We start from the raw sequence: 25,957 nt of genomic DNA, 5'->3' as shown, positions 1-25,957 counted from the left end.
CACATCGCATTAACCAATATTTTATTCAGAACATGCATAACACAATAAAGGATCAAACTGGGAAATTGTTCACATTTATCCATTAATGAGCTCATTTCAAATTTGACAGCTAAGATGGAACGGGGGCCAACTGATGAGAGATAAGATTCAGACAGAAGACAGATTCAGATGGGAGAACATCTAGCAACTAAGTAAATAGATATCAGGTCTGTAACATGATTATCTATGTAAAGCAGAGGCTGTCCAGTCTTTGAAAGAACGCATAAAAAGAATGTGGAAGCATTGTTTCATCAGAGAAGCTGAATTTTTCCTGGCTGCAGTCCAGATCTTTGAAATGTTCATGTTATTCAAATTAACAGAATTTTGAACATGTTTGTCAGGTTGTTCATTTAAGGTACATTAATACACCAATGAAGGCAGTTTTGTTAAACACTGATAACTGCAGTAAGATAAGTGCAGTAATCTGCAGTAACATCAGGTTTCTCCACTTTGGTGTTAGATCTCATGCAATTGCTTAAGCTTTAAAAATATGAACAATACTGTTCTCCTGAGAGAACAGTGTGGGCTTCTTGAGCAAATGGATAACCCTTACAAGGTCTGTGAAAGCCAAAGACATGAACAATTACCTTATTAAATCAGGTATTAGTGATTACTGTTAAAGGTCCCCTTTTATGAAAATGTGACTTTGTGAGAATTTTTTAACATTAATACAAGTTCCTATAACCTGTCTATGATCCTGCAGTGGCTAGAAATGGCGATAGGTGTAAAGTGTGCTTTGGCCATTCTGCTTTGCCGTTCAGAGTGCTGCAGCTCAGACAGTCAGATCTATAATTAGTTTACCTCCCGTTTCTCAAGCTTTTTCTGCTATATACGCCTTGTTGATGACGTAATTTCGGTAATGCCCCCTCAACTTTTAGGCGACTCTCCTCCTCGTCCCGCCTCTCTCCTCCTCATTAGCATTTAAAGCTACAGACACCAAAATGGCACGTCCTAGGGAAATCTCATTGTGGGACTGGGTAAAAGTGGCTGTAATTGTGCACCAAGGCTGAATTTGGGAAATAGACTTCAGATACAGTATTAGAGGACCACTAAGATAATATAAAAGAAAAAAAAATAATGTCAGGGAATCTTTAAAGTTGTTTTAGCCATTGTATTAATGCTTTATAAAAAAAATATATTAAAAAGGTTCGCAATGAAAGGATTTTGCCTGTGAAATGGAAATGTATGTTTAAAAAAACATTTTCATGATCCCAGCCACAAGAAACTGTCCTAGAAGAGGGCAGATAAAGTGACAGCTGCTCGGTGATTACAGATGAAGTAGCAGCCCGTGGTCAAGTTTCCATGGTGTGTACCAGCGGGGCTCGTTCACCCAACTAAGGAAGGCCTGCAGGAACTGCTTTCCTCTTTAATTTCCTCTTTTATATTTGGATGGAATTGTGGTCATAAACTATGATTGCTTTATTATGTGGATACAAATGTTGCAAGGATGTGATATATGACATTTCCAGCATTCCAGTTCTGAGCTGCTGGTGCTCGGCCTGAGTGCTTTGCTTGGTTTTATGGAATAGCGTACCTAGATTTCTGCATAAATATTGTTGCAAACATATATAGTATGAATTTTTTATACACTTAAACACACACACAGCCACTCGTGCACGTTCACATATCCCTTGTCCACTAATGTGTGCTGTTTGCTGCGTGTAGCTGCAGCAGCTGGAGGCCCAGCTGAGGAAGGCAGAGAGACAAGCAGAGGAAGCCAACCAGCAGGTAGAGGATATGTGTGAATCTCTGTATTACTTCATTTGGACATGTGTGCTTATCTATGTAAATCAAATCAATGATATTCATTTTGCATGTCACTGATGCTAATGTTATGGCTGATCAGTGTGGCACTTCGGCGGCTCAGGATTCAAACCGGTAACCTTCTGATTAAGGGGCCACTTCTTTAACCGCTAGGCCACTACTGCCCACTCAAAGAGCAGAAATATATTTTTTTCACTGAATGATGCATCATCCAATCAAAGATTTAATATATTTTTTGTTAATGTCTATGTATATGTGTTTCAGGTCCAGTGGATGGAGGAGCGCCTGAAGTTGGGGGAGGGCCAAGATGGTAACTCAGAGCTGCATTTGTTCAGACACTGTCAGGACCTCCAGACACTCCTAGAGGAGAAGGACAACACAATCACCCAGCTGGAAAGGGAGCTAGATGAGCAGGTGAGACGGAGGCCATCACTTCACATTTCCATGCCTTCAGCACCAGAACCACCCAAATATGAATAACTGAATTCAGATCAACACTGGGATAAAAGTAGAGATTTTTTATAATTATATAAATGAGATCAATACTTTCTTATAGGCAATGATTCAACCATTGAAATAGTGCCAAACAAACAAATGGGTAAGACACTCGCCTGTGAACCAGAAGACCACAAATTCAAACCCTACTTACTACCACTGTGTCCCTGAGCAAGACACTTCTGTAACTACTGATTGTGTGGTGCTCTGGTTAAGGGTACCTGATGAATGCCATTAATGTAAATGTAATGTAATGTAGAGGTTGATGCTTGCACCTCTCCTGTAGAGGGCGTGAAAAGACAGACATATAGGCATTGAGGGATGGAGCGGGTTCTGAAGTTCTGAAGTCTGCTCTGTGGCAGTAGGAGCAGCACACGGTGAAGCAACAGAGTCTTGGTTACTTAGGGGGCCACTAAGACCGATATAAAAGCAAAATTTCATAATAGGGGACCCTTAAAGTATGTTGCTAAATGTGTGTAAAATTTTAAGCTTGTTGCAGGAACCTCTAATTTAGCTCCTCCAGGATTATGCAATTGTTAAGTTTACTTATTTCTCTCTCAAATTCACCCTGTCATCTGAAGAATACCTTGAGTAATGTTTGTTTAATAGGTAAGCTGGATGTGGTTTAGGTCGCATGGTGGCATTGTGTGGGCACAGGTTTTCTCTGGGTTCTCTGATTTCTACTAACCACACTAGGTGGATTGGCGACTGTGTAAACTGACTGTGAGTGTGTGAGTGAATGGTATGTGTGTGTCCACCGCCCTCGGCCTAGGTGGTTAAAGATGAGTGGAGTGAGTGGATGTCGTGCGTTAAGGCCCTGAACTACATTAGCTGTTGGTTTGGACACCACAAATATCAGATCTCACTGCATTTCTTTAGTATTTTGCAATATTTCTTGACACCTGACTCAATATTTTAGAAGCAGATTCGTCTGCAGGATGCAAAGACTGTGGAGGAGAAGGCAGCTAAGATAAAGGAGTGGGTGATGCTCAAGCTGAGGGAGGTGAGTGTGGAAATGTATGTTTGTGTACATTTCTGTCTAGGTATGCATGCATCCTTGTCTGTGATTTATATAACCTTTACGCTTGTTTCAGTTTGAAATAGAAAATTCCACACTGCGGGAAACAAACCTGCAGCAGGAATCTGAGTTGCTAGAGCTGCAGAAACAAGTGCAAGGTAAATGTGCACATAGTAACATGGAAACACCACAGAAACTTAAATATAACCTTCCTTAGCTTGTAGGAAATATACAATATCACAGCACATGGACTCTCTTCTTTGTATTTTCTCCCAATAGTACTGGAGCTGAAGAGCCTGGTCGCATTGGCCAGGCCAGGGGAGGCCCAGCGGCTAAGCAGTCTTACGTTCGGCTGTTTCCAGGTAAGGGGGAAGAACCCACAGGTGCTGACTGGTGCAGAGGTCCCCCAACGCTCCGTCTGCAGCAGCCAAACAGCCTCGGTGGAACCAGAGATTCCTGCCCAGACAGTTGCCTCCTCAGATCCTTCTAACAAGGTAAAAGGGTTCTGTGAGGGCTCTCCAACAAGTGCAGTAGATTCACTTCTATCAGGCACAACCTCTGATGGCGAGACAGGCCATGCAAGTCTGCATTGCAGTCGCCCTGGAAGTGACACATATCTGACTGTGTCTGATGACAGCAGTTCACTTTTCGATGATGACATGCAACAAGCCGAGCGTCCGCAGATTTGTCTTCCATCCACACTAGCAGTAGATGCCTCGTCAGATGACTTTAATAAGCGTTTTCAGTCACAGCGCCTTGACTCTTCCTCGTCTTCGGGGGATGCCAAAACTCCCAGCCCAAGCCTGACACCTGCCCTTACCCCAAAACGCCCCACCCCCAGCAGGGACACCCAGGATGGTAGTGACCCTGCATCCCCCAAGCAGCCTCGCCTCCGGACACCAAACATGAGCCCAACAGTGAGTCTGGCACAGGTCAAGAAACATATGAGCCAGCCACTACTGGGTGGTGAGGGCACACATGGGAGAACTCGCAACGCCATCAGCATGCTCCGCCCACTGATCCCACAGGAGACTGACTTGGACCAGGAACTGGGGGTGGGTATTATGGGGGCAGTTCCTATGAAGATGCCTGTGCACACGGGCACTGCAGAGCTGGTTTCAACACAGGGTACCACAGCAAATCCAATACCAGGGTCCAAGCCACCAACACCACCCCTGCACAGGTTCCCATCCTGGGTGAGTAGACATCAGTAGGTACTAAACATGGAGATTTCTTCTAAAAATTAAAAGGTTGCCTTGGTTGATTGTGGAAGTCACTGTGTCATCCAGTATGAAGCTGTAAATGAATATATGCAGTCTAAGCAACCTGTCCCTTGCATCATCAACTTTACTTCAATGTTTTCACTGTTGTCATGAAACCAGAAATGCTGGTCAGCTGACAATCTTCTCCAATTACATCCATAAAACTTTGACAGAATTATTTTCAGCACTAAGGGAAACAGTAGCAACAATATGGTCTTGCAACATTATTATCCACCTGGCTAATGTTGTGGAGGCCACCTAGGTGCCACAAAAGTTCTATATTGAATCTGTTACCATGGCATTCGTACCAGATCCTTTAAGTGAATTGGACCCTTCATAGATTGGACTTGTTTTTCCGGCTTGATCAAATGCATTACTGTAATTAGGGAAAACTGTTACAGTGAAGTGGCATTTTGTTGCCAGCTACACAGCCCCATGTACTGTATGTTGTGTTCTTATGCCTTTCTATGAAGACCAACATTTCTGAAGAAGTCTCACTCCCACAATTCTACTTCAATTCATTATTTACAGAACCATTTTTCCATGTGTTACTGTCCGTTTGCACATGTAGGAGAGTCGTATATATGCAGTGGCTAAGTCTGGGATCAGGCTGTCTGAAACGTCCTGTACAGATGTAGCTGATAAAGGTGAAGTACTTTCACATAACATTCCTCTCTTCCAATTTCATCCAATTTTCCTGCATTTTGAATTGAATTGCCTGGTTAAGAATGTATGTACATTGGTTTTGTGTACAGTGTATTACTTCCTAACCTTTGAGCTACTCGGAGAATATCATAGTCAAAGTTTGCACAACCAAAATAATAAATGTGCTTATCCAGAATCACTGTTCCTTAACATCATCTAATAGCTAGTGTCACAGTAAAAGATAAAGACTTTGCTCTGTCTTGTTCCAGATTCCAGCCTGCAATCATCATATCCTGATCTTCTCCTCTACACCTCCCTTATCTACAGAAACATGTCCATGCCAACTTACACCACTCTCAAAGGGGTAGGTGTGTGTGTGTGTGTTAAGTTCTTGGTATTGTGTTTTTTTCATTTTTTTTCAGTTTCCAATCTTAATTACCCTGATTGATTGCATAGTGCCTGAAACTATGTCAATTATAATTAGAAGATCTGGTTCGATGTAGTGGTGGCCTAGTGGTTAAGGAAGCAGCACTGTAATCAGAAGGCTGCCGGTTTCAATCCCGATCCGCCAAGATGCCACTGAGGTGCCACTGAGCAAAGCACTGTCCCCACATGCCTGTCATGGCTGCCGACTGCTCACTAAGGGTGATGGGTTAAAAGCAGAGGATACATTTCGTTGTGTGCACTGTGTGCTGTGCTGTGTATCACAATGACAATCACTTCACTTTTTAAGATGTGGCATTGTAAATGATGAATGAACGTGTTTGCTGATGTTGGGTTTAATTGTCTGTTTCCTCAGAGGGCCACGTTGTTGAGCAGCAGTGACCTGTCAGATGAGTGCTGGAGTTCGTCTGAGGATGAAAGTTCAGAGGAGTCATGTGTCTCAGCTGGAGAGGACACCTCCATGTGCAGCTCACACACTTCTGGCTCGAGCTCACACAAGGGCAGCCCACAGACACTCAAAAGAGGTACACACATACACACAATTTTGTAACAAGAATATTACAAAATTGCAATCATGGAGTAGAGAAATGCCCCATTCATCTGATTCCTTGAAATGATATAGACTTGAGGCTAGTGATATGATGTTATATATGTATCCTGTGTCTTGTGTAGCTGTGTCTATGTCCTCCATCACATCAGAGAGTGACTACGCCATCCCCCCAGATGCTTACTTGACTGACACTGAGTGCTCTGAACCCGAACACAAACTTCCCAAAACCTGCTGCTCCTCCAGCGATGGTGCCAAGATCGTGAGTCTTAAGCCTTCCTGTTTTTAAGAACTCTGTATTTTTGTAGCCATCAGTGTCTCCAAATAGCAGGTAATAAGAGGGTTTATCACTGGCATGCTGAGATTCATCATCTTATTAATTCATTAACCTACTATCAGACATCTCCTGTTTTAGGCATGCAATGTCACAAAATGTCATACATGAACATAAAATGTTCACAGATTAAATAGACTAATTGTGTAAATGTTGTGCATGTGTAGCAGGACTCCATGGAGAAGTCTGGCTACCTGCTTAAGATGGTGAAAACCTGGAAAAAAACCTGGAAGAGACGCTGGTTTGTCCTGAAAGATGGCGAACTTCTGTACTACAAGTCACCGGTAAAAAAAAAAACACATACAGATTTTGGAGACCAAAACAGCAAAAACATTATGGTGAAGTGAATTGCATGCACAAAGTGAAATGAATGTCCTTGAATTTATGTGTTGAGAGCAAAAAAAAAGAACAACTGCAAGTGTAAGAACTGGAGCGTCTTTGGAAGACATTAAAGTTGTCAAGACCTACCAAAACATTGTCCAAGGAAGGAAACTGATGACCTGGTAACAGTGTTATTAACAGACAAGCCTAATAATCCTGAATGTTTGAAGTGGATACTGGCCCATGTAACAATAGTAAAGCTACTGCAACTCTGTTTGGTGAAAACGTTAATGGTGATAAAGTGGCCAGGACATAAAGGACCTGGCATAGCTTGATTGATCAGGGCTGTTTAGGATGTAAAGGAGGGATTGTTGGTGTATACGCTTCTAATCTTATTTATATAAATGTGCTGTGAAATGAGCGTGAGTATTTGTAACTCTCTTCTTTCATGACCCGTAGAGTGATGTCATCTGCAAACCCCAGGGTCAAATTGAGCTGAGTGCATCTAGCACCATCACCCGCGGTGACGGTAAACAAATGCTTCAGGTACTGCTTTTATTGTTTGTTGTGTCTGTATTTGTTACTAAATATTGACCTTCAAATGCATGTAATTATTTTCCAAACTATTCCAAACACGTCTGTAGATGTAAATAGTCCAATCACTTCTGGAGTCCAATCACTTCTGGACTCAACCCCCCCCCCCAGAATTTTGCACAAATTTTCATTTGCACATATTCAACCTACCTATTACAAATATTTTATGCCTAAAAACATACAATTGTAATATTAGGTTATGTTTGCAATATTTGCATATTGGTTCCACTTGAATACTCACAATTTTTGCAATATTGAGGTCTATAGCAGTCGCAAAAGCATTTCACTGCATATCGTGTATGACTGTGTACGTGACAAATAAAATTTGAATTTGAATTGAAGATGACAGTATACTGTAAGTGGACACAGGGTTTCATTATAGGAGTAATGATATAAATATGACATTTTGCATTAAAGTGAGCTGATTCAATTGATCAAATCAAGTGACCACCTGGTAGCATTACACAGCTTCACCTACTTACTATTTCAATAATGTGAATCCTTAAAAAAAGATGTTTCTCAAAACTAGATTATAAAATAACAAATAAAGCAAATTACTCCAGATTGTTGTGGGTTCGATTCCCAAGCCACCAAGGTGCCACTGAGGTGCCACTGAGCAAAGGACTGTCCCCACACACTGCTCCCCGGGCGCCTGTCATGGTGCCCACTGCTCACTAAGGGTGATTGTTACATTTCATGTGTGCACCGTGTGCTGTGCTGCACTGCAGTGTTTCACAATGACAATCACTTCACTATCACTAATTTCTCAGATTACCTTGTCGAATTGCTATTATAAATTTGATTTATAAATATTATTTTTACAATGAATTATTTTATAGTTTATTTTGTTATATCTACTAATTATTTTTTCTATTTACTAATAATCTGCCCTTTTCACATTATCATTAAAGTCTATGAATTCTGTTGCATTCATTATGCTATTAATATAAAAATAAAAATACAATCTAAGTAAAATAGGTACATTTTGGCATTCTCCTTGTGCGTGAATGGCGCAACACTTAGTAAGTGCTTTGCTCTGGTATGTTCCCAGAAGGATAAAGGAGTGCATTGCAGAAAATCTAATGTATTGATAAAAGACAGATCAAATGCCTCCAAAACCACATTAGGACTTCTGTCATACTTGAATGTGGTTTGTAGAGAGACCTTTAGATTGCTCTTCTTAGCTATAGCACTATTATTTGGTATTAATACAAGCCTAATAAAGTCAGAAAAACGTGGCGAATGTTTGAAAATCCACATTTTCTTGTGTCAACACTGTTTTTTTGGGGCAGTGGTGGCCTAGCAGTTAAGGAAGCGGCCCCGTAATCAGAAGGTTGCCTGTTCAAATCCCGATCCGCCAAGGTTCCACTGAGGTGCCACTGAGCAAAGTACCGTCCCCACACACTGCTCACTAAGGGTGATGGGTTAAATGCAGAGGACAAATTTCACTGTGTGAACCGTGCTGTGCTGCTGTGTATCACAAGTGACAATTACTTCACTTTCACTTTCTATATTACATTATAACGCTGTAGGTGTCCACTGGTAAGCGGGTGTACAGTCTGAAGGCAGACTCTCCCAATCTGCTGGAGGAATGGCTGCGTGTTCTGCAGAGCGTGCTCAGAGTTAAGGCCGCCAGCCCCCTCTACACCCAACCCGATGTGAGACCCACCATGAAGGGCCACCTTGTTAAGGTAGAGCAAAATGATGCCTGTTTGTGAGGATGAACTGAATTTAGATGATAATAAACAGAAAGATTTTTGTTAGGTCAGACATGGCTATTCCAAGAACGTATGGTGCACCCTCATCGGGAAAACTCTGTACTACTTCCGCAGTCACGAGGACAAAGTGGGTAATTTCCTCACCTTTCTTCAACCTGTACCACAGTGCAGCCTCTGAATGTTTTACTGACACGTGACCTGTGTGTGCATGGACCTCTCAGTTCCCTCTGGGACAGATACGGATGTGGGAGGCTCGTGTAGAGGAGGTGGAGAGAATACCAGAGTCTGACCATTCCCATATGTGTGGACAGTCTTCTACCTCGTCCACCATTTCTGTTCAGCCGCCCAACCAAGGTGCCACCTACCTGCTTGTAGAGTCTCTGCATGAGAAGGTGAGAGCTGGTTAGAGACATGCTTGTAATATTTTGCCCAAATGTAGTTCTTTTTACATGTGTATATCCCATCATTAGGCAGCGTGGGTGTACCACCTCTGCATGGCAGCAGGGACCTCAGTGGGTCAGGTGGGCACCAAGTTTGAACAACTTGTGGGGAAGCTACACCATGTGGATGGAGATCCTGGTAGGAGCATCTGCTAGCATTGTAATGGGTGCTCACAAATACTTACTTTGCCCTTCTGAGAATGGAAAGTGAATTGAGCACAGATGTGTCTGTGTGTGTGTCTGTGTGTGTCAGGTTCTCAGATCTGGAGGCATCCTGTTCTGTGTTTCAGTAAAGAGGTGCTCAGTTCCCCTCTCACCACCCTCCCCTCTTCCGCTCTGCAGACAGAGGCCATCAAACTCTTCAAGGTCACAACCATAAACACCTGTTCATATTATATATTTTCCACCACGCAACTCTAATGCAAGAAGTTTATGTGTGGATATTTTTGGAGAAGAACGAGTTTGTTAATTTTAGCTACCAGCCTAATACACAAAGTCCTGAGCTAATATCCTTAAGTTAATACACAAATAAATTGAACAAAATGACTCACGCACATCAATATAAATTACTTTAATAATGCTGTCTGAAAGTTGAGTCATGGCAACTGAACTTTCTTTCTTTAATGTAGAGACGTTTCATTCTGCATCCACAGAACTTTGTCAATCTGTTCAGATTGACAAAGTTCTGTGGATGCAGAATGAAACATTGCTACATTAAAGAAGTTAATGTAGCAATTGAGTTGCCATGACTCAACTTTCAGACAAATTTACCTGGATGACTGAGAATCTTCACAGACATACTTTAATAAGAGTATACGATTAATGTAAGTAGCATAAGTATGTTGGTTTGTTAAGTATGTTGGTTGCTGTAATGCGTATTTACACTTCCTCACTTTTTTTCTTCATTCCAGACGTGTCAGCTCTTCATCAATGTTGCCATAGATGCCCCTGCCATCGACTACCATGTGTCCCTGGCCCAGAGTGCACTGCAGGTGTGCCTGACACACCCTGAGCTGCAAAACGAGTTCTACTGCCAGCTAATCAAACAGACCAGGAAGAGGCAGCCACCAGGGCAGCCTGGGCCGCTGCAGGTACATGGATCTGCCAGCAGGGGGATCACAGGTTACACTGTGTTAAAGATAAACTAAACTGAACAACACATCATTAATAATTATTAAGTCATGACGGTGTTAGCAAGTACCCTGGGGGGGGTATTTACAGTGTTATTATGGTCATCAAAAACCTGAAAAAGTCATTGAAATATGTATAACAAAGTACATAGTTCCTGTAAGACCTTTTCTACGTTTACAACTACAACGCAGTATCTTTGATGGCTTTACGTTGCTTCCATATTCCTGCACCTCCGCAGTCACTTTTTAAAAGTCATGTTAATTACCATAACATGATGGAGGCTCATTTTACTTGAGGTAGGGCCTGCACAAACTTGGAGAAATAATCATGGAAATTATTTTGTAAAAATGTGTACAAAGACTTCATTTAGAACTGAAATTCCAGGTAATTTTAGTTTTCAATAAAGGATCACTACTGAGGCGTGGGACCATTCAGCAGCATCACAGTAGTGACCCTGAACTGGCTCTGGGATGCTGGTGTGACTGTGAATTTGTAGAGTGTGGACAACTGCCAAACAACATCCAGCCAGCAGTCCTTCTGTGATCCAAAACTGACCACTGATGACAAACTGGACTTGACAACAATTTGGCCAAAATCTCTGCATGTACATGGCACTCATAGGGACTTACATGTGAATGTGTGTGTGTTTTACAGGGCTGGCAGTTTTTGGCCTTATGTGTCGGCCTCTTCCTTCCTCAGCACCCGGTCCTCTGGCTCTTACAGACACACTTAAAAGAGCATGGCGACTCCAGGTGAATACATATTCAAACTCACTCACTCCTTCCCTTTCACACTGCAGATAAAAATCCATCTCTCGTTCTCTCTCAGGACAGAGGTAGGGAAATATGCCATCTACTGCCAACGCTCGTTGGAGCGCACACAGCATAGGGGTGAGCGCCAGGCCCCGCCCTCACGCCTCGAAGTTCTGTCCATCCTGCTGAGGAACCCCTATCACCACTCGCTGCCGTTCAGTGTACCTGTACACTTTCTTAACAACACCTACCAGGTGCATAAGCATAGCAGACATGCCTTACAATTACTAGTGACAGGGACAGTCTCCCTGGAGCCACTCCGGGTTCAGTGTCTTTCTCAGGGACACAATGGTGGTAAATGGGGTTTGACCCTGTGTGGTCTTCTGGTTCATAAGTGAGTATCTGACCCACTAGACTGCTACCATCTCGTGCATTCACAGCTGATTGATAAAATCTGTGCATGTGGCAGGTGGTGAGTTTCGATGCCTCAACTACAGTAGAGGAGTTTCAGTGCCGCCTGAACCAGGACACGGGCATGAGGAAGAGTGGCCAATCAGGTTTCAGCCTGTACACAGACGACCCCACAGGCCAGGAGCTTGAGCACTGTCTGCAAGGAAGCCTGAAGGTCACTCTAAACCCCTTTTCTTCAACAGTGAACAGGTTCTGTCCAGTTTGAATCATTTCAACCAAAGATAAATTGTCACATCACTTATGTGGTAGATAAAGACAGCTTGTTCATCACATGAAATGCAGGAAGTACACATTATTGATCACGGTTTTGTTGGCAATTGCATTGTTTGCATATTGTAGGGGCAGTGGTGGCCTAGCGGGTAAGGAAACAGCAGTAATCTGAAGGTTGCCGGTTCGAATCCTGTGCCACTGAGCAAAGCACCATCCCTACACACTGCTCCCCGGGCATCTTTCATGACTGCTCACTGCTCACTAAGGGTGATGGGCGAAAAGCAGTGTGCTGTGTTTCACATCTGTGCTCTGGATCATGTTTATGTGCAACAACAGTATCATGATCTGTATAAATCTCCATATGACAGCCCTAATATTGATACTGCGTTAAGTGTTTGCTGTAATTAGAGATGGAACTCCCATGTTGCACGTGTATGAGTGAATTTGGCATTGGGCTGATGAGGATTGCAGAAATGTGATTTGACACAGCAGCCCAGGCTGCCCTGTGGTCAAGCAACTTGTTTCTGTTTTACATGAAATGCAGACTAGTACAACAAACGGCACAAACGTTCCAGAAATTCAGAAACCTGTTCAAAGGCCTAACTAACACAAATGCCATTCACTCATACACATGCACATAACATTCATAAACACTCTGTTCTTATACCACAAAGTTGAACCTACTGAACCTGCATTTCATTGTAAAATGGGCAGGGCAATGAAAAAACAGAAGGTGGACGGTTCGAATCCAGAGCTGCCAATGTGCCACTGAGGTGCCACTGAGCAAAGCACTGTCCCCACACATTGCTCACCAAGGGTGATGGGTTTAAAAATAGCTTCTTCAAAGGCTTTTTGATAGCAGACCAGCTACAAAACCAAAATGTTTGGTGGAGAAATGCCATATATATGCCTTATATGGCGACATCACAATGCCATATATGGCGACATCAATCGCGTCATCTAGATATACAGAAATATACAGACATTTTAGAGACATGGGAGATGCCCTTAGCAATGATTGAGTGTGTAAATAATGTTGCTGTAGATGAAACTGGATCATTTAGGAAAAACAAAAAAAGAACATGCATGCGGGTGGAAAATGCAAACAGAGTCATGTCAGAGCATGGTTACAGTCAGGCCAGAGTCCAGTCCAGTCTTTTTCTTTTTGAAAGATTTGTTCTTGTTTTGGAATTGAATGAATTTCTACTTGACCTTGAATCTGACTAAAATCTCAAACAAACTGGTATCATTTAATTTTTGCTGCCTCCTGCACAGTCTGGGACCCCCACATTGCTTTGACACTGAAATTAGTTTTTATATAGGTGGTCTCTTTACAATCATGTTTATAAGGCATTCTAAATATAAAATAGATCATTTTAATTTTATGTGTAAAATATAGCATAAAGAAGGAATGCAATTGCAATAATATCCTATGCAATAATATAATTTGGACATTATCATTTGGGCATGTTTCACACACACAGGGTTCTTTTCATTTTTATTATATTTGTGACTGACATTCAGTCTGCCCTTCAAAGACCTGTAGACCTGCCTTTGGAGAAGATGGCTTGGAGAACATTTTTAGCAGTCTCAAAAGAATTTTAAGTACATGTTTAAAAATTCTGTTCAAACCAACCTTGATTGTTCAACATTCAGTAAAAGTCAGTGAAAATAGGTGGGTTTTCAAAAGAGATTTAAAAATAAAAAGGGAAGAAGCCTGCCTAATATTTACTGGCAGCTCATTCCAGCTCTTAAAAAGGGTGATCCCCTCTAATATTTAAAGGTCCCCTATTATGATTTTTTTTATTTGTTGTTTTTATGTCGGCCTTAGTGGTCCCCTAATACTGTATATGAAGTTTATTTCAGAAATTCATCTGTGGTGTAGAATTACAGCCAATTTGATCCAGTCCCACAATGAGGGACAAGGAGGAGAGTGACCTATAGAAGTTGAGGGAGCATTTGTGGAAAATGATGTCATTCAACCCCTTTCACCAACCATGTTTAGCGCAGACAGGAAGTCATGTTGGCATTTTTCCAGTAAAAAATAGAAAATGAACCCACTGGCGAAGCAGAATCGCACTCTTTACAACTATTTTCATGATGGGGACCTTTAAGCTTGTTTCCGGGATGACCAAAGTCAACTGGCCTGCAGACCTTAGTGGTCGCGATGGTACAAATGGCTGAAGCAGCTAAGAGAGGTAGGGTGGAGCAAGACCATTTTAAAAGTTTATAGGTTAAACGCAGGATTTTAAAATTGCTTCTAATATGCACTGGGAGCCATGGAGGGAAGATAAAACTGGTGTGATGTGTTCATACCTGTCTTGTAGAAATTAAAATGCACACAGCAGCATTCTGAATGAGATAGGGTGGACTTACTCCTGCATCAAGGGTATTATAGTAATCAAGGCGGGTTGTAATGAATGCATGGTTGAGTATTATACCCAGCAATGTTTCCAATGTTTGCAAGTACAAATGAACTCCTGACCAGCTGCACTGCATCCTGCCTCATTTGCAGATCTGTGACATCATTGCCAAATGGGAACAAGCCTCTAAACACACAGGCAAATCAGAGAGCACCAAGAGTGTGCGGCTCACCTACAAAAACAGGTATCTTCAGAATATTCACCTGCATGAATCATATGGCATGGGAATACAATTAGCATATTTCACAGGAGCAGACAGGGCACCAAGGTCACGTTCTGAGTTGTGCCATCTAACCATACCCCGTTCTTTTTCTTTGTCTCTTACTCTCAGGCTCTACTTTTCCCAGCAGGCGAGGGGAGAGACGGAGCGTGAGCGCTTGCTATTAGCATATCAAACCAATGAGGAGATCTCTGCAGGGCGTTTCCCTGTCAACAAAGAGCTGGCCCTAGAGATGTCAGCACTCCTGGCTCAGGTTAGCTGCCTTTTAGCTCAGGAGGTGTAACAATAAAAAAGTAGTAATAAAAGTCATTACTTTAGTCATAAACACTTTGTGAACTATTTTGTCACAGTGAACAATACATAATACTTTTTAGTGGTACGTGATGGGGGAAGGTATGGTGTGGTACAATATCAGATGCATGGAATGCAGGACAATTGATGACAATACAGCAAAATAGTGCAGAACAGTGCAAAACAGTACAGAGCCAACATCTGATTCCATTAAAAACAAATACATTCATAGTTATGCAATTTTTAGACAAATAGTTATGTCATGCAATGTAATCACACATGACCATTTAGAGATAATGTTTATGTGTGTATTCATATATATATTGGTACCCATGGCACCCAAATGTGAATCAAAAAGTCTTTGAAGCGAGTGAGTATACGCACGTGTCCTTTCCACTGGATTATTTCTCTTACAGGTGGAGTTTGGAGACTTTGAGCGTTCATGCTCTTCTCCCACCGGCCCTGCCCAAATTAAATCCGACCAGACTCTTAGGCAGGTCCTGGATCATTTCTACCCCAAACATTACAGACGCGTTCTCTCAGAAGAACAGCTGAGGCAGGTCCTTAAGTATATCTACAATATACAGTATATAAGTGGATTAGAAGTAACCTGTAACTTTTGTCCTTTATAGTGTAAGCTTGTGTATCTAGGTGTGATTGATTTATTTCTTTTCAGGAAACTGAGGCAGTGTCTCTCGACTCGATGGGCATCTCTCCGAGGACGAAGTTCGTCTGAATGTGTGCGAATCTATCTGACCGTGGCACGCAAGTGGTCCTTTTTTGGAGCCACACTATTCGAAGCCGAGGTATGAATACATTTATAGACAACAGTTTCTAGTGAGTAACTGAGGAACCTAGAGAGAGTAAATTCCAAACAGTGTAATATTATATATTAATATATAAAAATGTACTTTTGTATATCATGGGAAGTGAACCAGATGGCTGCAAGTGACATTTCATGAACAAAATAAAAATTATATATCTATTTATCTTTTAATTTAAGTGAAATGTCCTGTTTTATTGTTTTTACAAATGCACCATAGGCATTACAGGGTGGTAGTAGCTTAGTGGGTAACTCACTCGCCTATGAACCAGAAGGTTCAAATCCTACTTACTACCATTGTGTCCCTGAGCAAGACACTTAACCCTAAGTTACTCCAGGGGGACTGTCCCTGTAACTACTGATTGTAAGTCGCTCTGGATAAGGGTGTCTGATAAATGCCATAAATGTAAATGTAAAAGTATGAGTGGAACAGCATTTTAGTGTACTGGAAGAGTGGTGTGAAAAATACTTTGTCCTCTCTTTGATTTCTTACTTTATTCCATGTTAGTCACACATAGATAAATGATCAAATGCTGTGATAAATGGAAACATGAATTCTGCCGTCTACCAAAAAATCCTGAAGGAGAATGTCCGGCCATCTGATCACATCAAGTTGAAACAAACTTCTGTTTAGCCTGAAATGTGAAATAAAGGAGTGTCCATGTTCAATAAGAGAAGTAATGGTGAAGTTTTCTGACTTCCCTTTTCACGACTCACTCCATGCGGCTTGTGTGATCTATTCAGGCCATCACTTCCCCATCCCAGCAGAATGCACATGTGTGGCTGGCTGTGCACGAGGATGGCGTCAGCGTGCTAGAGTTTAGCTCCATTGTGAGTACAGTTCCATTGCTCGTGTTTTGCATTTGAACGTTGGCGCCTCCAGGCCTGCAGTGACACGGTGTTCCGGTGGGAATGTGTGTGCTGTCTGCTCTCTTTCCTGGACAGAAATTGCTGGTGTCTCACTCTCTCAGGAGCATTGTGTCTTTCGGGGCCTTTCATCACGACTTCATGCTTGTGGTGGGCCAGAGCGAGGAAGGTGTCACGGCCAAAGCCAGTGCAACAGAGAAGCTTTTTTTTGCTTTGGCCCCTTTTAAGGTGAGGACAAATATAGAAATTTAGCCAGTCAGAAATCCTTGTCCAGACTTTTCTTTTCTGTGTTCTTTTTTCCGATGATAGATTCAACTAACAAACTAATGAATGCAAGATTTGTTCAGAATGAGTAATATTACGTTTTCTTTTTTTTTTTTTGTATTTGCAGATGCGTGAGTTGACGCTGCTATTGGCAAACTATATCAACAGTGCCTACCAGCAGAAATCTGCAGCACACCATCTCTCTGCCCCTGCACTTTTACTGGTCCAGACTGTGGACTTAAATAAAAGGGACCTCCGAAGCAAATCCCCCCCGGCCGCCTGCCGACCCAGTAAAGCCCCCACCCTGCTGTGAGAGCTTCCTGGTGCAGGGTGAACTGACTAACAGGTTAATGTACAGGAAGTCAGTCCACGTCTGTAGAAATGGTACGATGATAATAAGGTACAGCAAGTGTTAATTGCACAGGGTTCGAAGTCAACAGAAAAAGGAAACGGAACTGTGCCCACATTATCTGATGAGGCAAGATGTCAGTAGTAGATTTGTTTGTTCTTTTCATATCTTTTTGAAGAGCCGCAGTGCGGGGACTCACCCACGGGAGCCACTCCAGCACCATTCACTCACAAACACAAACTATGGCCAATTTAAGGCCATAAACTCACATGCCTTTTAAACCCAGAAAACCGCTGAAACACAGGGAGAGAATGCAAATTCAGCTGGATTCAATCTCACAACCTTGGAGGTGTGATGCCACAGCACTAACCGTCCCTCCATCACGTAGTCCTGATAATTCAAATGTATTTCATTGAATCCATATTAACACAAAGAACATAACTTGAAACAGATGAAAGAAAACCAGTTGGGAACACAGCACAGTGATACTGAGGCTGTGAGTATATGTGCTGTGAGTATTGCAGGGTGTGGCCTGAACAGGATAGGGGAGGGGTTTTGCAAGAAGAAAGAGAAGGGATGCTTTGGATACCTTAAGCTTGTGTAAAGCTCTGTGTCCTGTGGTAAAGGAAAGCAGGTTACGTGAGTACTAGAAACAAATGGTTTCAACACAGTCCCAGGCATGTGGCATTGAAAATGCCCTCTGGATGATTGAGAACAAGTGTTTTAAAGTCTGTGATTCTGTATGCTATAGTGTGTTGTTAAAAAGGACAGCCCTGGGAATCCTGTTTACAAGAGTACGATCATCTTTGGCAACCAACAGCATTTTTTTGCATTACATAATGCAAATTGCTCACATTTTTTGGGAGGGGGGACTCTTCTGTATCTATTTGTCATCAATGGTATTTACTTGATGCTAAACTATAAAAGAGAAGAGGATCTATCATAGTGTATTTGCATATTTGCCGACTGTTCTAAGTAAATTAATGTATGAATAAAAACATAAGAAGCTCATTGTGCATGTGTGCGTGTCTTGTGCCAGACATACATAGTGGAATGCTGACTCACAAGTTGAGTCACAAAGGTTGAATATGTTTTCTTCATACATGCACGAAACCTTGGTGACTAACACTGCTGAAACTACTGGATTTTTGTTATTTCTGTAAAAGGCATTGAGGCGGGGCAGTGGTGGCCTAGCGTGTAAGGAAGCGGCCCTGTAATCAGAAAGTTGCCGGTTCGAATCCCGGTGTGCCAAGGTGCCACTGAGGTGTCACTGAGCAAAGTACCGTCCCCACACACTGTTCCCTGGGTGCCTATCATGGCTGCCCACTGCTCACCAAGGGTGAAGGTTAAAAGCAGAGGGCACATTTCGTTGCAGTGTTTCACAATGACAATCACTTTACTTTCACTTCAAATATCCAACTCTGCGATGAAAGGTGAGCAACAGAAATCGCGTTGACCTTGCTAATCAGACTCCATTAATTATCAGTAATGTATTTAAACACATCTGATGTTACCCACACATACAGAGGCCGGGCACAATAGAAGTTTCTCATTTATTAACACAGGTAGATTACTATTGCAGTTACATGGAAATATTGTACGTAAAAAAAAAAAAAAAGAAAAGGAGAAAGAGAGAACAGGAAGCCAAGCTCCAGAGAGGGACCTAGTACCTTGAAGAAGCAGGGGGAGGAAGAGAAGAACCCAGAAGCTCGGAGAGAAGAGAACCCCTAACAGTTGAGGGAGGGTCTAAACACCATGTAGCTCACAAAAAGGTGGCCACATACCAATCAGATTGTCCTTTGAAATAGAACGGTCATCCACACCCATCCACAAGGCCACCTGGTGATTGGTCTTGTTTGTTCGGGGGAGCTCACAGTTTAGAGATAAAGTGGGGGTCTTCACAACACATAAAAAGGCATGGACCTGGAATCTTCCATTTTACATTTCCATTTGTTGACATGGAAAATACATTTTGGTGCATGCAAATAATAATGCAAACTTTTATTTATTTAAATGTGATATTTGTGTTAACTTGGGAACCCCTTTTTTCCAAATAATCTGAAATGGGTTGAGAGATTAAATTACAGGAGTTGACAGAGCTGCTTTGTGCTGCTGGAATAATGGAGCTGGCACCCGGTTTCTACTTGTGTTTGTGTGGTCGGGTGGATCAGGTTGTGTTGTGTGCCTACTAAAAGACAGTCATTTGCACATTTATCATTATGAAATCATAAATAAAAATATCATTTGGAGCGTCTTTATATGTCCTGTGGCAGCATTAAACATGTAGGGTGGCGGTTGCTGTAATCAGGTGTCACCAGTTCTACTTGTTTACTGTAAATACCGCACATTCAGCCTGTGTCGTGGGTGTGTCTTTACAGGTCCCCGAGTTTTGCGAGGTGGCTCTTGACGTTGATTATATAAGATCGTATCATTTGATCCTCCAGGCCATGAGTCTTCAATGATCAGTCCAGAGTTTCTGCAGCTCTACCCGGGAAACAGGCGGATAAAAACGTGCTTCTACTGAGTATCGGTATTAACAATTTGCAACAGACGTGCCGCCCCCTCCTTTCCCATACATCCCATTGGCTGAGGCGTGTGTGAATCTCTAGCGGTCACCATGGACACCGGGAGGAACAGACTACCTCTCCCAGGTAGGTCGGCTGTGGGGGAAGGGCTATGCAGCCTCCCAAAACCTGTCTGAACTAGCAGAGGAGGAGCAGAATGCAGAATGGCGGCCACATTGTTAAAAACAAAACTAAAGAAATTTGATAAATCACGGTGCTGTGCCAAAATACTTTACTACACAATTAATTCCATAAATGAATACTACATGACGAAAAAAAAGGGTCTTGCGTAGAGGGGGTGGCCAGGACAGGAACACTGTTAACATGGAAACACAGAAGCCATTTTGTGTGGCTCTTCCTGTGTATAGGAGCCACACCCTGCTCCCTTGTCACCTGTGTGCTGGAGTCAGGAGCCTGAGGAACAGGTCCGACCGGACTTCAAACCGCTTCTCTCATTCGGCCCACAGTCCTTGCCATGATAGCAAAAGCTTGTTTTTTTGCTGAAATGTTTCCCACATGTGCTTGTTTTCAGTGGCATGGATGGGAATTGTCAGTCAAAGATCCTGCTGAATTCCAGTTTGTGAACAAAATGAACAGCTTGGCTGTTCGGATTAAGTCTGGTTTTAGTCATTTTCAAATTGGAAAAAGTAAAAACGTCACATGGCTTAAAGTCTCAATATGTGTAATAGATGAAACGAAAATCAGTGTTCACCATCACAATCCAAAGTAAGTCTGATATTGTGGCAAGAAAAAAAGTAAAATTACAAACTATATAAACACAAGATTTTTTTTTTTCCTCTTTTATTGTACTGCTTCAGTTTATCACAACTGGCACAGGAGACAAATTGCACCGATATAATCGTTTTATTGCCCAAAGAACTAACAAGTCCTGTGGCTGAACAGTAAGACTCAGGGCTTATATTTAAAAAAATAAATAAAGCAACTTCAACCTGATAAACACAAAACGAAAATGTAGTAATGTACCTAACTGCACATTATACAAAACCAAAGCTGCACTGCAAGCTGAGCAGTACACTGGCCTCCAATCATTAACATGACCTACAGAGAACTCAGCTCAGGCATAACCGCTGGCTTGGAGCAGAGAGTCTGGAAAAATCAGTATGAAAACTAGTCATACCGATTAGTCTCTGGTGGGGAGGGGGAGAAGGAGAAAAAGACTACTTAATAAAAATGAGTCAGTTTGAGTTATTATAATTTTATTACAAAAAGACACTGTACAAACATTAAATCCCCACAAGAATTTAAAAACAGGAAGTACATGTTCAACTGGTCAAATAAAAAATGTTGCTATTAACTGAAGAACCCAGAGCATTGGGGCAGGAGGAGATGGAGTGAACTTTGTCCAGGTTTCCAGGAGTTTAAGAACAGAATGAACATACAATGAACATAATCTGACTGAATGGCAATTCCAGACAGACCAAGACCTCAGGAACATACATATTCAATAAAAATCAGAAGGCTTTCCTGCTTGAAGTAACAGTTATGACATTTATACAAAAAAAATAAAATCTAAAACTCAAAGTGTAACAAAAGCAATATCGTGATGTCTCCCTCAAGTTTAAAGTGTGAAGTCCCAGCATTACATGTTTTCCATTTCCCTTGCCTGGTGACAGAACAAACATTAGTTTGAAAGCACAGCTTCACAGTAGATTTATATAAAAAAATAATAATAAATAATAAAATCTTACCTGAGCTTTACTGTACTGGGCACGCTCACGTCTTCTCAAGAAATACTGAATAGGGGAGGAAAGATCGCAGTTAAATACTCGTAGTTTTTTTTTGCAATCAAACGCGTTCCTTGGACGCGAACTCACCAGTCCAATGAGGCCGGCGACGACGAGAAGAATGACCACCACAATGACCGCAATCACGCCCTTGGTCAGCTGCTTCATGGTGAAAGTAGGGCCCTTCTCATCCACATAGTAGATGATTATGTTCTCCATTTGTAAAGGCTGGCCAGCAACAGTAGCCTGGAATGGGTCCGTCTTAAGGAACAGGGGCAAGGCCTTGATCTGGGGAGGGAAATTAAAATAAAAGTTCTAATAAAAGCCCCACCAGGGCTATTCCAAGAAATTCGCTGCACAATAACAGACTTACATCTTTCTCCATATAGTAGGCCATACGTGGAAGATCCTTGCGGCGGTCACCCACAGGTTTCTTAACATCCACAACAATCTTGCGAGCGTCCTGATCATACTGCACGTGCAGAAGAAAACATGCAAATTACACAAAACCTATGAAACAAGCGTATAGACCAACTAGGATTTACAAACCTGCACTTCAGGGGCAGAATCTGCTGTGAAGTTGTAACGCTTCTGCATCACGTCGACCATGGCACTGCGTGGACAAAAGATGCAGTTTAGAAAGATGGCTTTAAACTGCTGGTCCAGCAACAGATCTCCTGATAACTCCTTACCTCTGCAGGTTAGCCTGATTCAGAACTCCACCAAAAGGTTTGTGAGTCAATTCCAGACGCACCCAGCTGATGAAAATGAGCCATTTGGTCAATGAAACTTGCAGTGTGGGAGAAATTAGCCGACTTGACGCAAAAGCAAGGACAACTTACTAGGTCTCCACCAGCTCGTCGCACTTCAGGTTCTGGTCTCCCTTGTCGGTTCTGCGGACGCCCGCACTGTTCACACACCAGCACACATCGGTGTTGTTGCACTGCCTCGCCTTGAACTTCCCGTCCACCTCACAGTCTGGATCGTAGATCCCATCATTGTCCACAATAGCGGTTTCCACAGGCTTGCCGCCGATGCCAGTACGCGTGCTCAGCTGGTTCCTCGCTCTGTAGCTCTCAATCTTCATCAGGAAGCATTTCGGAATCACTGGAGTTTGAGGCGGCCAAAGAAATAGTTACAGAAGCACTGATAAAAACCAATTCCACGAACTTCGTATTAACAAAGTGAACTCACGTTTATTACAGTCGAGCGGGAGCTTCACGCCCTGATCGACAGGATGAGTACACACACAGGGAGAAGCGTCACACATACCCCACTTCAGGGTGGGACAGGTACCTATAAAAACCACAAGTTTTCAATCAGGGGACATGTGGGAGGAGCGAGCATTACCCCTCCCACCCCAAAAAACGTGACGTCATCGCGTGGAAAACTCTTCCGGGAAACAGGGCGTCGCACCTGTGCCGCACAAAGACCCTACTTCCAAAAAACTTAAAACGACCAATACCATCAAATTACAACAGCGGCGCACGACAAACTGGCGGAGTTCAAAACTTACATTGTGAAAGAGCGCCAACAGCGAAGGTGGCGAGGACAAAGGACACAAGAAGCTTCATCGCGCCTGGAATCTGGATTTGGCAAAAAGTAGGACAATAAAAAAAAAAAAAAACCCTTAGATCCGCACAACGCAGAAAGGCAGAACGCGGTCCCACTGAAACAGCCTGCAGGCGTCGGGTCCCGTTCGGAAACGTTGTCTCGCAGGTGTCCCCGACAGCAGTGGCGCGCAGCGGCGCGGGGGCGCGCTTATGAGCACCTGCGCGGTTTCGACCTGGTGACGCTGGCCAATGGGAGCCGAGCAGCGCCGGGGTGACGCTCACCTGGCTTCCGCTCTTTACCTTATTTGGACAACCGAGAGGAGTCGAGCTTAGAAGATGTTCGAATGTTCGTTTGTAATCTTATTTATTATTATGGAAGTGATCGATGGAGAACTTGTGGCCCGATCGCACCTTGAACTCACGCTTTTCGTCGGCGATTCGGCGATTGATTGTTGGGTTTGGACTGTATGGAATGCAGAAACCCGCGGAACAAGTCGGGACAGAAACTGTGAGGAGGGCCACCCGATCTCTGGTGCTACTGTCGTGGTGCATTGAAACTAATCACGTCAGTGCGACACTTTGCGATGCAGGACAGGTTTTTAAAAGTTCGTGGGTCAATCTTACAGTCTAGAATACAAGAGAGGCATACCTTACATTTTAGGTGAAAATGAGATGTGAAAGTTTGATCGCCGGAGGGCGCTTGACCTGCACATTTCTGTGTTTACCTTAATTTAGCAGACCCGATTCAACCTCTGTACTCGTCATCACCCAGTTCTTGGGTTGAATGAGGTGAGTGGAACGTGGAAAGAGCTAAACCCTCCAGGACCAGGGGTGGCCACCCCGCTGTAGACCACGTACAGTCGCAACAAGACATTTTCTTTGTTCTGATCCTCCTGTGAAGGTGGTGGAATGTCATTTACACCCCTGTCCCAAAGGTGACGTAGGAGACTGAGCTGTCAACACACACACATCCATGCACTACACAGTCCATTATCTGTCCAGTCTGACAAAGCTAGCTTCTGAGTGCCTACATGATATTTACATTTTACATTTACAGCATTTATCAGACGCTCTTATCCAGAGCGACTTACAATCAGTAGTTTCAGGGGACAGTCCCCCTGGAGCAACTTAGGGTTAAGTGTCTTGCTCAGGGACACAATGGTATTAAGTGAACCTGTGACTCTGTAGTCTTCTGGTTCATAGGCAAGTGTGTTACCCACTAGGCTACTACCATCCTGTGATGATGCACTGGTTGGTGAATGAGGGAGGGAGTGTTTGAAATCCTGGTGCTTTCAGATTGTAGTTTTTGGCTGCTCATATTTTTAATTGAGACCGTAGACCGCATCAACCCAGCTCAGATCTTTCCCGGGTGGTAATTAGAAATTATTGGCAGGTGTGTTGAACCCGTGTCCTCAAAGAATTGCAGTGGTGACACCTGCTGTTTAGTGATGAGTATTTTACCATTTATTATTCCAGTGGTTTAGAGTAACACTGTTAATCACATCAATCACACCATAAAAGACACTCATATTTCATTCTATACATGATAGAATGAAATATGAGTGTCTTTTATGGTTTTTGATGTAAACACCTCACTGTCGACCATATACCCTGATTACAATATACCTTCTTTCAGGATGTGCACTGCTACAGTGCAAATAAAACGGCACTAATCTTTCAGTAAAATTTTATGAGCATATTTAGATGTTGTGATAAAGTAATAAAGGCATTGGACCTCTTTATAGGTACAATATAAAACTATTTATTTTGATTGGCAAACCTTTCTGTTGTTCTGTTCCTTTTAAAATGTCATGGAATTGTTACTGTAAAGCTAAAGTAAATGTAGGTATAATAACCGAAGACCGGATCTGGAATCAAGTTTTCTGGTCCAGCCCAAAAAAACAGTCTCTGCAGCACATTCTAGGAAGAATATTTGCTAAAAGGCATCTATTAAAGGCAGGTATTAGACTACTAAAATTATTTTAAAAGAATAAACTATCAAACACTGTTCATAAGTCATTTGTCAAAAATAAAAAGCTAAACTGAGTGCAAACCTGCTTACAACAAGGTATTATCGATTGTTAGATCACATACCACGGCAAGCAGGATGGCATGTCTACAGTCTAGATGAAAGTTTTCACATGAATTATGTTTTTGTAGCTTTATTTCAAAGCAAGGAAGTCACAGAAACCACACGGCCTTTTACAGAACAGAGAAAGAAAACCAGAATAGACTTAGTTACATCTTGTAATGTTTTTTAAGGATCTTGTTATTCCCATAAATCAACTCATGTGCATTTCAAGACATTATTATTATACAATTGGCATTAAAGGTCCATTCCCGGAATTCACCCTTGGTGCAGTATTACAGTTATTTTGAGCCAATCTGACAATGAGATTTCCCCAGGACACGCTGTTTCGGTGTCTGTGGCTTTAAATGCTAACAAGGAGGAGAGAGGCGGGTCGAGCGGGAATGGGGTAATTTGCAGAAATGACATCATCAATACCATTCACCAACCACAATGTTTGGCGCGAACTGGAAGTCGTGTCAGCATTTTTTCCAAAAAACAATTTAATTAACCCACTGGTTCTTCAGAGTCTTGCAAAAATACAGTTTGTGCAACATTTTCATCCAATCATCGAGCAACTGCAATGCTTTGCAAATTTGGAATCC

General features: G+C 42.5%; 2 protein-coding genes across 5 annotated transcripts in view; one reads left to right on the top strand and one right to left on the bottom strand.

Moving 5' to 3' along the window:
- Nucleotides 1-18,433, top strand: part of plekhh2 (pleckstrin homology domain containing, family H (with MyTH4 domain) member 2) — a 28,219-nt gene extending 9,786 nt beyond the window's left edge. For 3 of the 4 annotated variants that reach the window (XM_028989535.1, XM_028989534.1, XM_028989536.1), the window contains exons 3-29: nt 1,705-1,767; nt 2,068-2,217; nt 3,218-3,301; nt 3,393-3,474; nt 3,596-4,512; nt 5,150-5,225; nt 5,493-5,587; nt 6,023-6,191; nt 6,340-6,476; nt 6,716-6,832; nt 7,329-7,415; nt 8,996-9,154; nt 9,228-9,308; nt 9,403-9,573; nt 9,652-9,760; nt 9,875-9,987; nt 10,533-10,712; nt 11,407-11,504; nt 11,581-11,758; nt 11,974-12,129; nt 14,701-14,792; nt 14,940-15,081; nt 15,536-15,675; nt 15,796-15,925; nt 16,687-16,773; nt 16,888-17,037; nt 17,201-18,433. In XM_028989535.1, coding sequence (XP_028845368.1) covers nt 1,705-1,767; nt 2,068-2,217; nt 3,218-3,301; nt 3,393-3,474; nt 3,596-4,512; nt 5,150-5,225; nt 5,493-5,587; nt 6,023-6,191; nt 6,340-6,476; nt 6,716-6,832; nt 7,329-7,415; nt 8,996-9,154; nt 9,228-9,308; nt 9,403-9,573; nt 9,652-9,760; nt 9,875-9,987; nt 10,533-10,712; nt 11,407-11,504; nt 11,581-11,758; nt 11,974-12,129; nt 14,701-14,792; nt 14,940-15,081; nt 15,536-15,675; nt 15,796-15,925; nt 16,687-16,773; nt 16,888-17,037; nt 17,201-17,386 — 4,149 coding nt within the window. In that variant the 3' untranslated portion in view covers nt 17,387-18,433. The remainder of the gene's footprint in view (nt 1-1,704; nt 1,768-2,067; nt 2,218-3,217; nt 3,302-3,392; nt 3,475-3,595; nt 4,513-5,149; nt 5,226-5,492; nt 5,588-6,022; nt 6,192-6,339; nt 6,477-6,715; nt 6,833-7,328; nt 7,416-8,995; nt 9,155-9,227; nt 9,309-9,402; nt 9,574-9,651; nt 9,761-9,874; nt 9,988-10,532; nt 10,713-11,406; nt 11,505-11,580; nt 11,759-11,973; nt 12,130-14,700; nt 14,793-14,939; nt 15,082-15,535; nt 15,676-15,795; nt 15,926-16,686; nt 16,774-16,887; nt 17,038-17,200) is intronic. The other variant, XM_028989537.1, reaches the window with a different exon arrangement.
- Nucleotides 18,434-21,186: 2,753 nt separating this feature from the next.
- Nucleotides 21,187-23,457, bottom strand: epcam (epithelial cell adhesion molecule). Its single transcript, XM_028989592.1, has 9 exons — nt 23,248-23,457; nt 22,926-23,027; nt 22,574-22,838; nt 22,424-22,489; nt 22,281-22,344; nt 22,105-22,203; nt 21,822-22,019; nt 21,696-21,740; nt 21,187-21,610 (listed from the first exon to the last, which is right to left on the bottom strand). Exons 1-9 carry the CDS (start codon nt 23,303-23,305, stop codon nt 21,587-21,589), a joined length of 921 nt encoding a protein of 306 aa, XP_028845425.1. The 5' UTR covers nt 23,306-23,457; the 3' UTR covers nt 21,187-21,586.
- Between the last annotated feature and the right edge of the window lie 2,500 nt (nt 23,458-25,957).

This window comes from Denticeps clupeoides, chromosome 8 (assembly GCF_900700375.1).
Source record: "Denticeps clupeoides chromosome 8, fDenClu1.1, whole genome shotgun sequence".
Lineage (NCBI taxonomy): Eukaryota > Metazoa > Chordata > Actinopteri > Clupeiformes > Denticipitidae > Denticeps > Denticeps clupeoides.
Note: the sequence above shows the minus strand (reverse complement) of the source record. Positions and strands in the feature narration are given on the sequence as shown.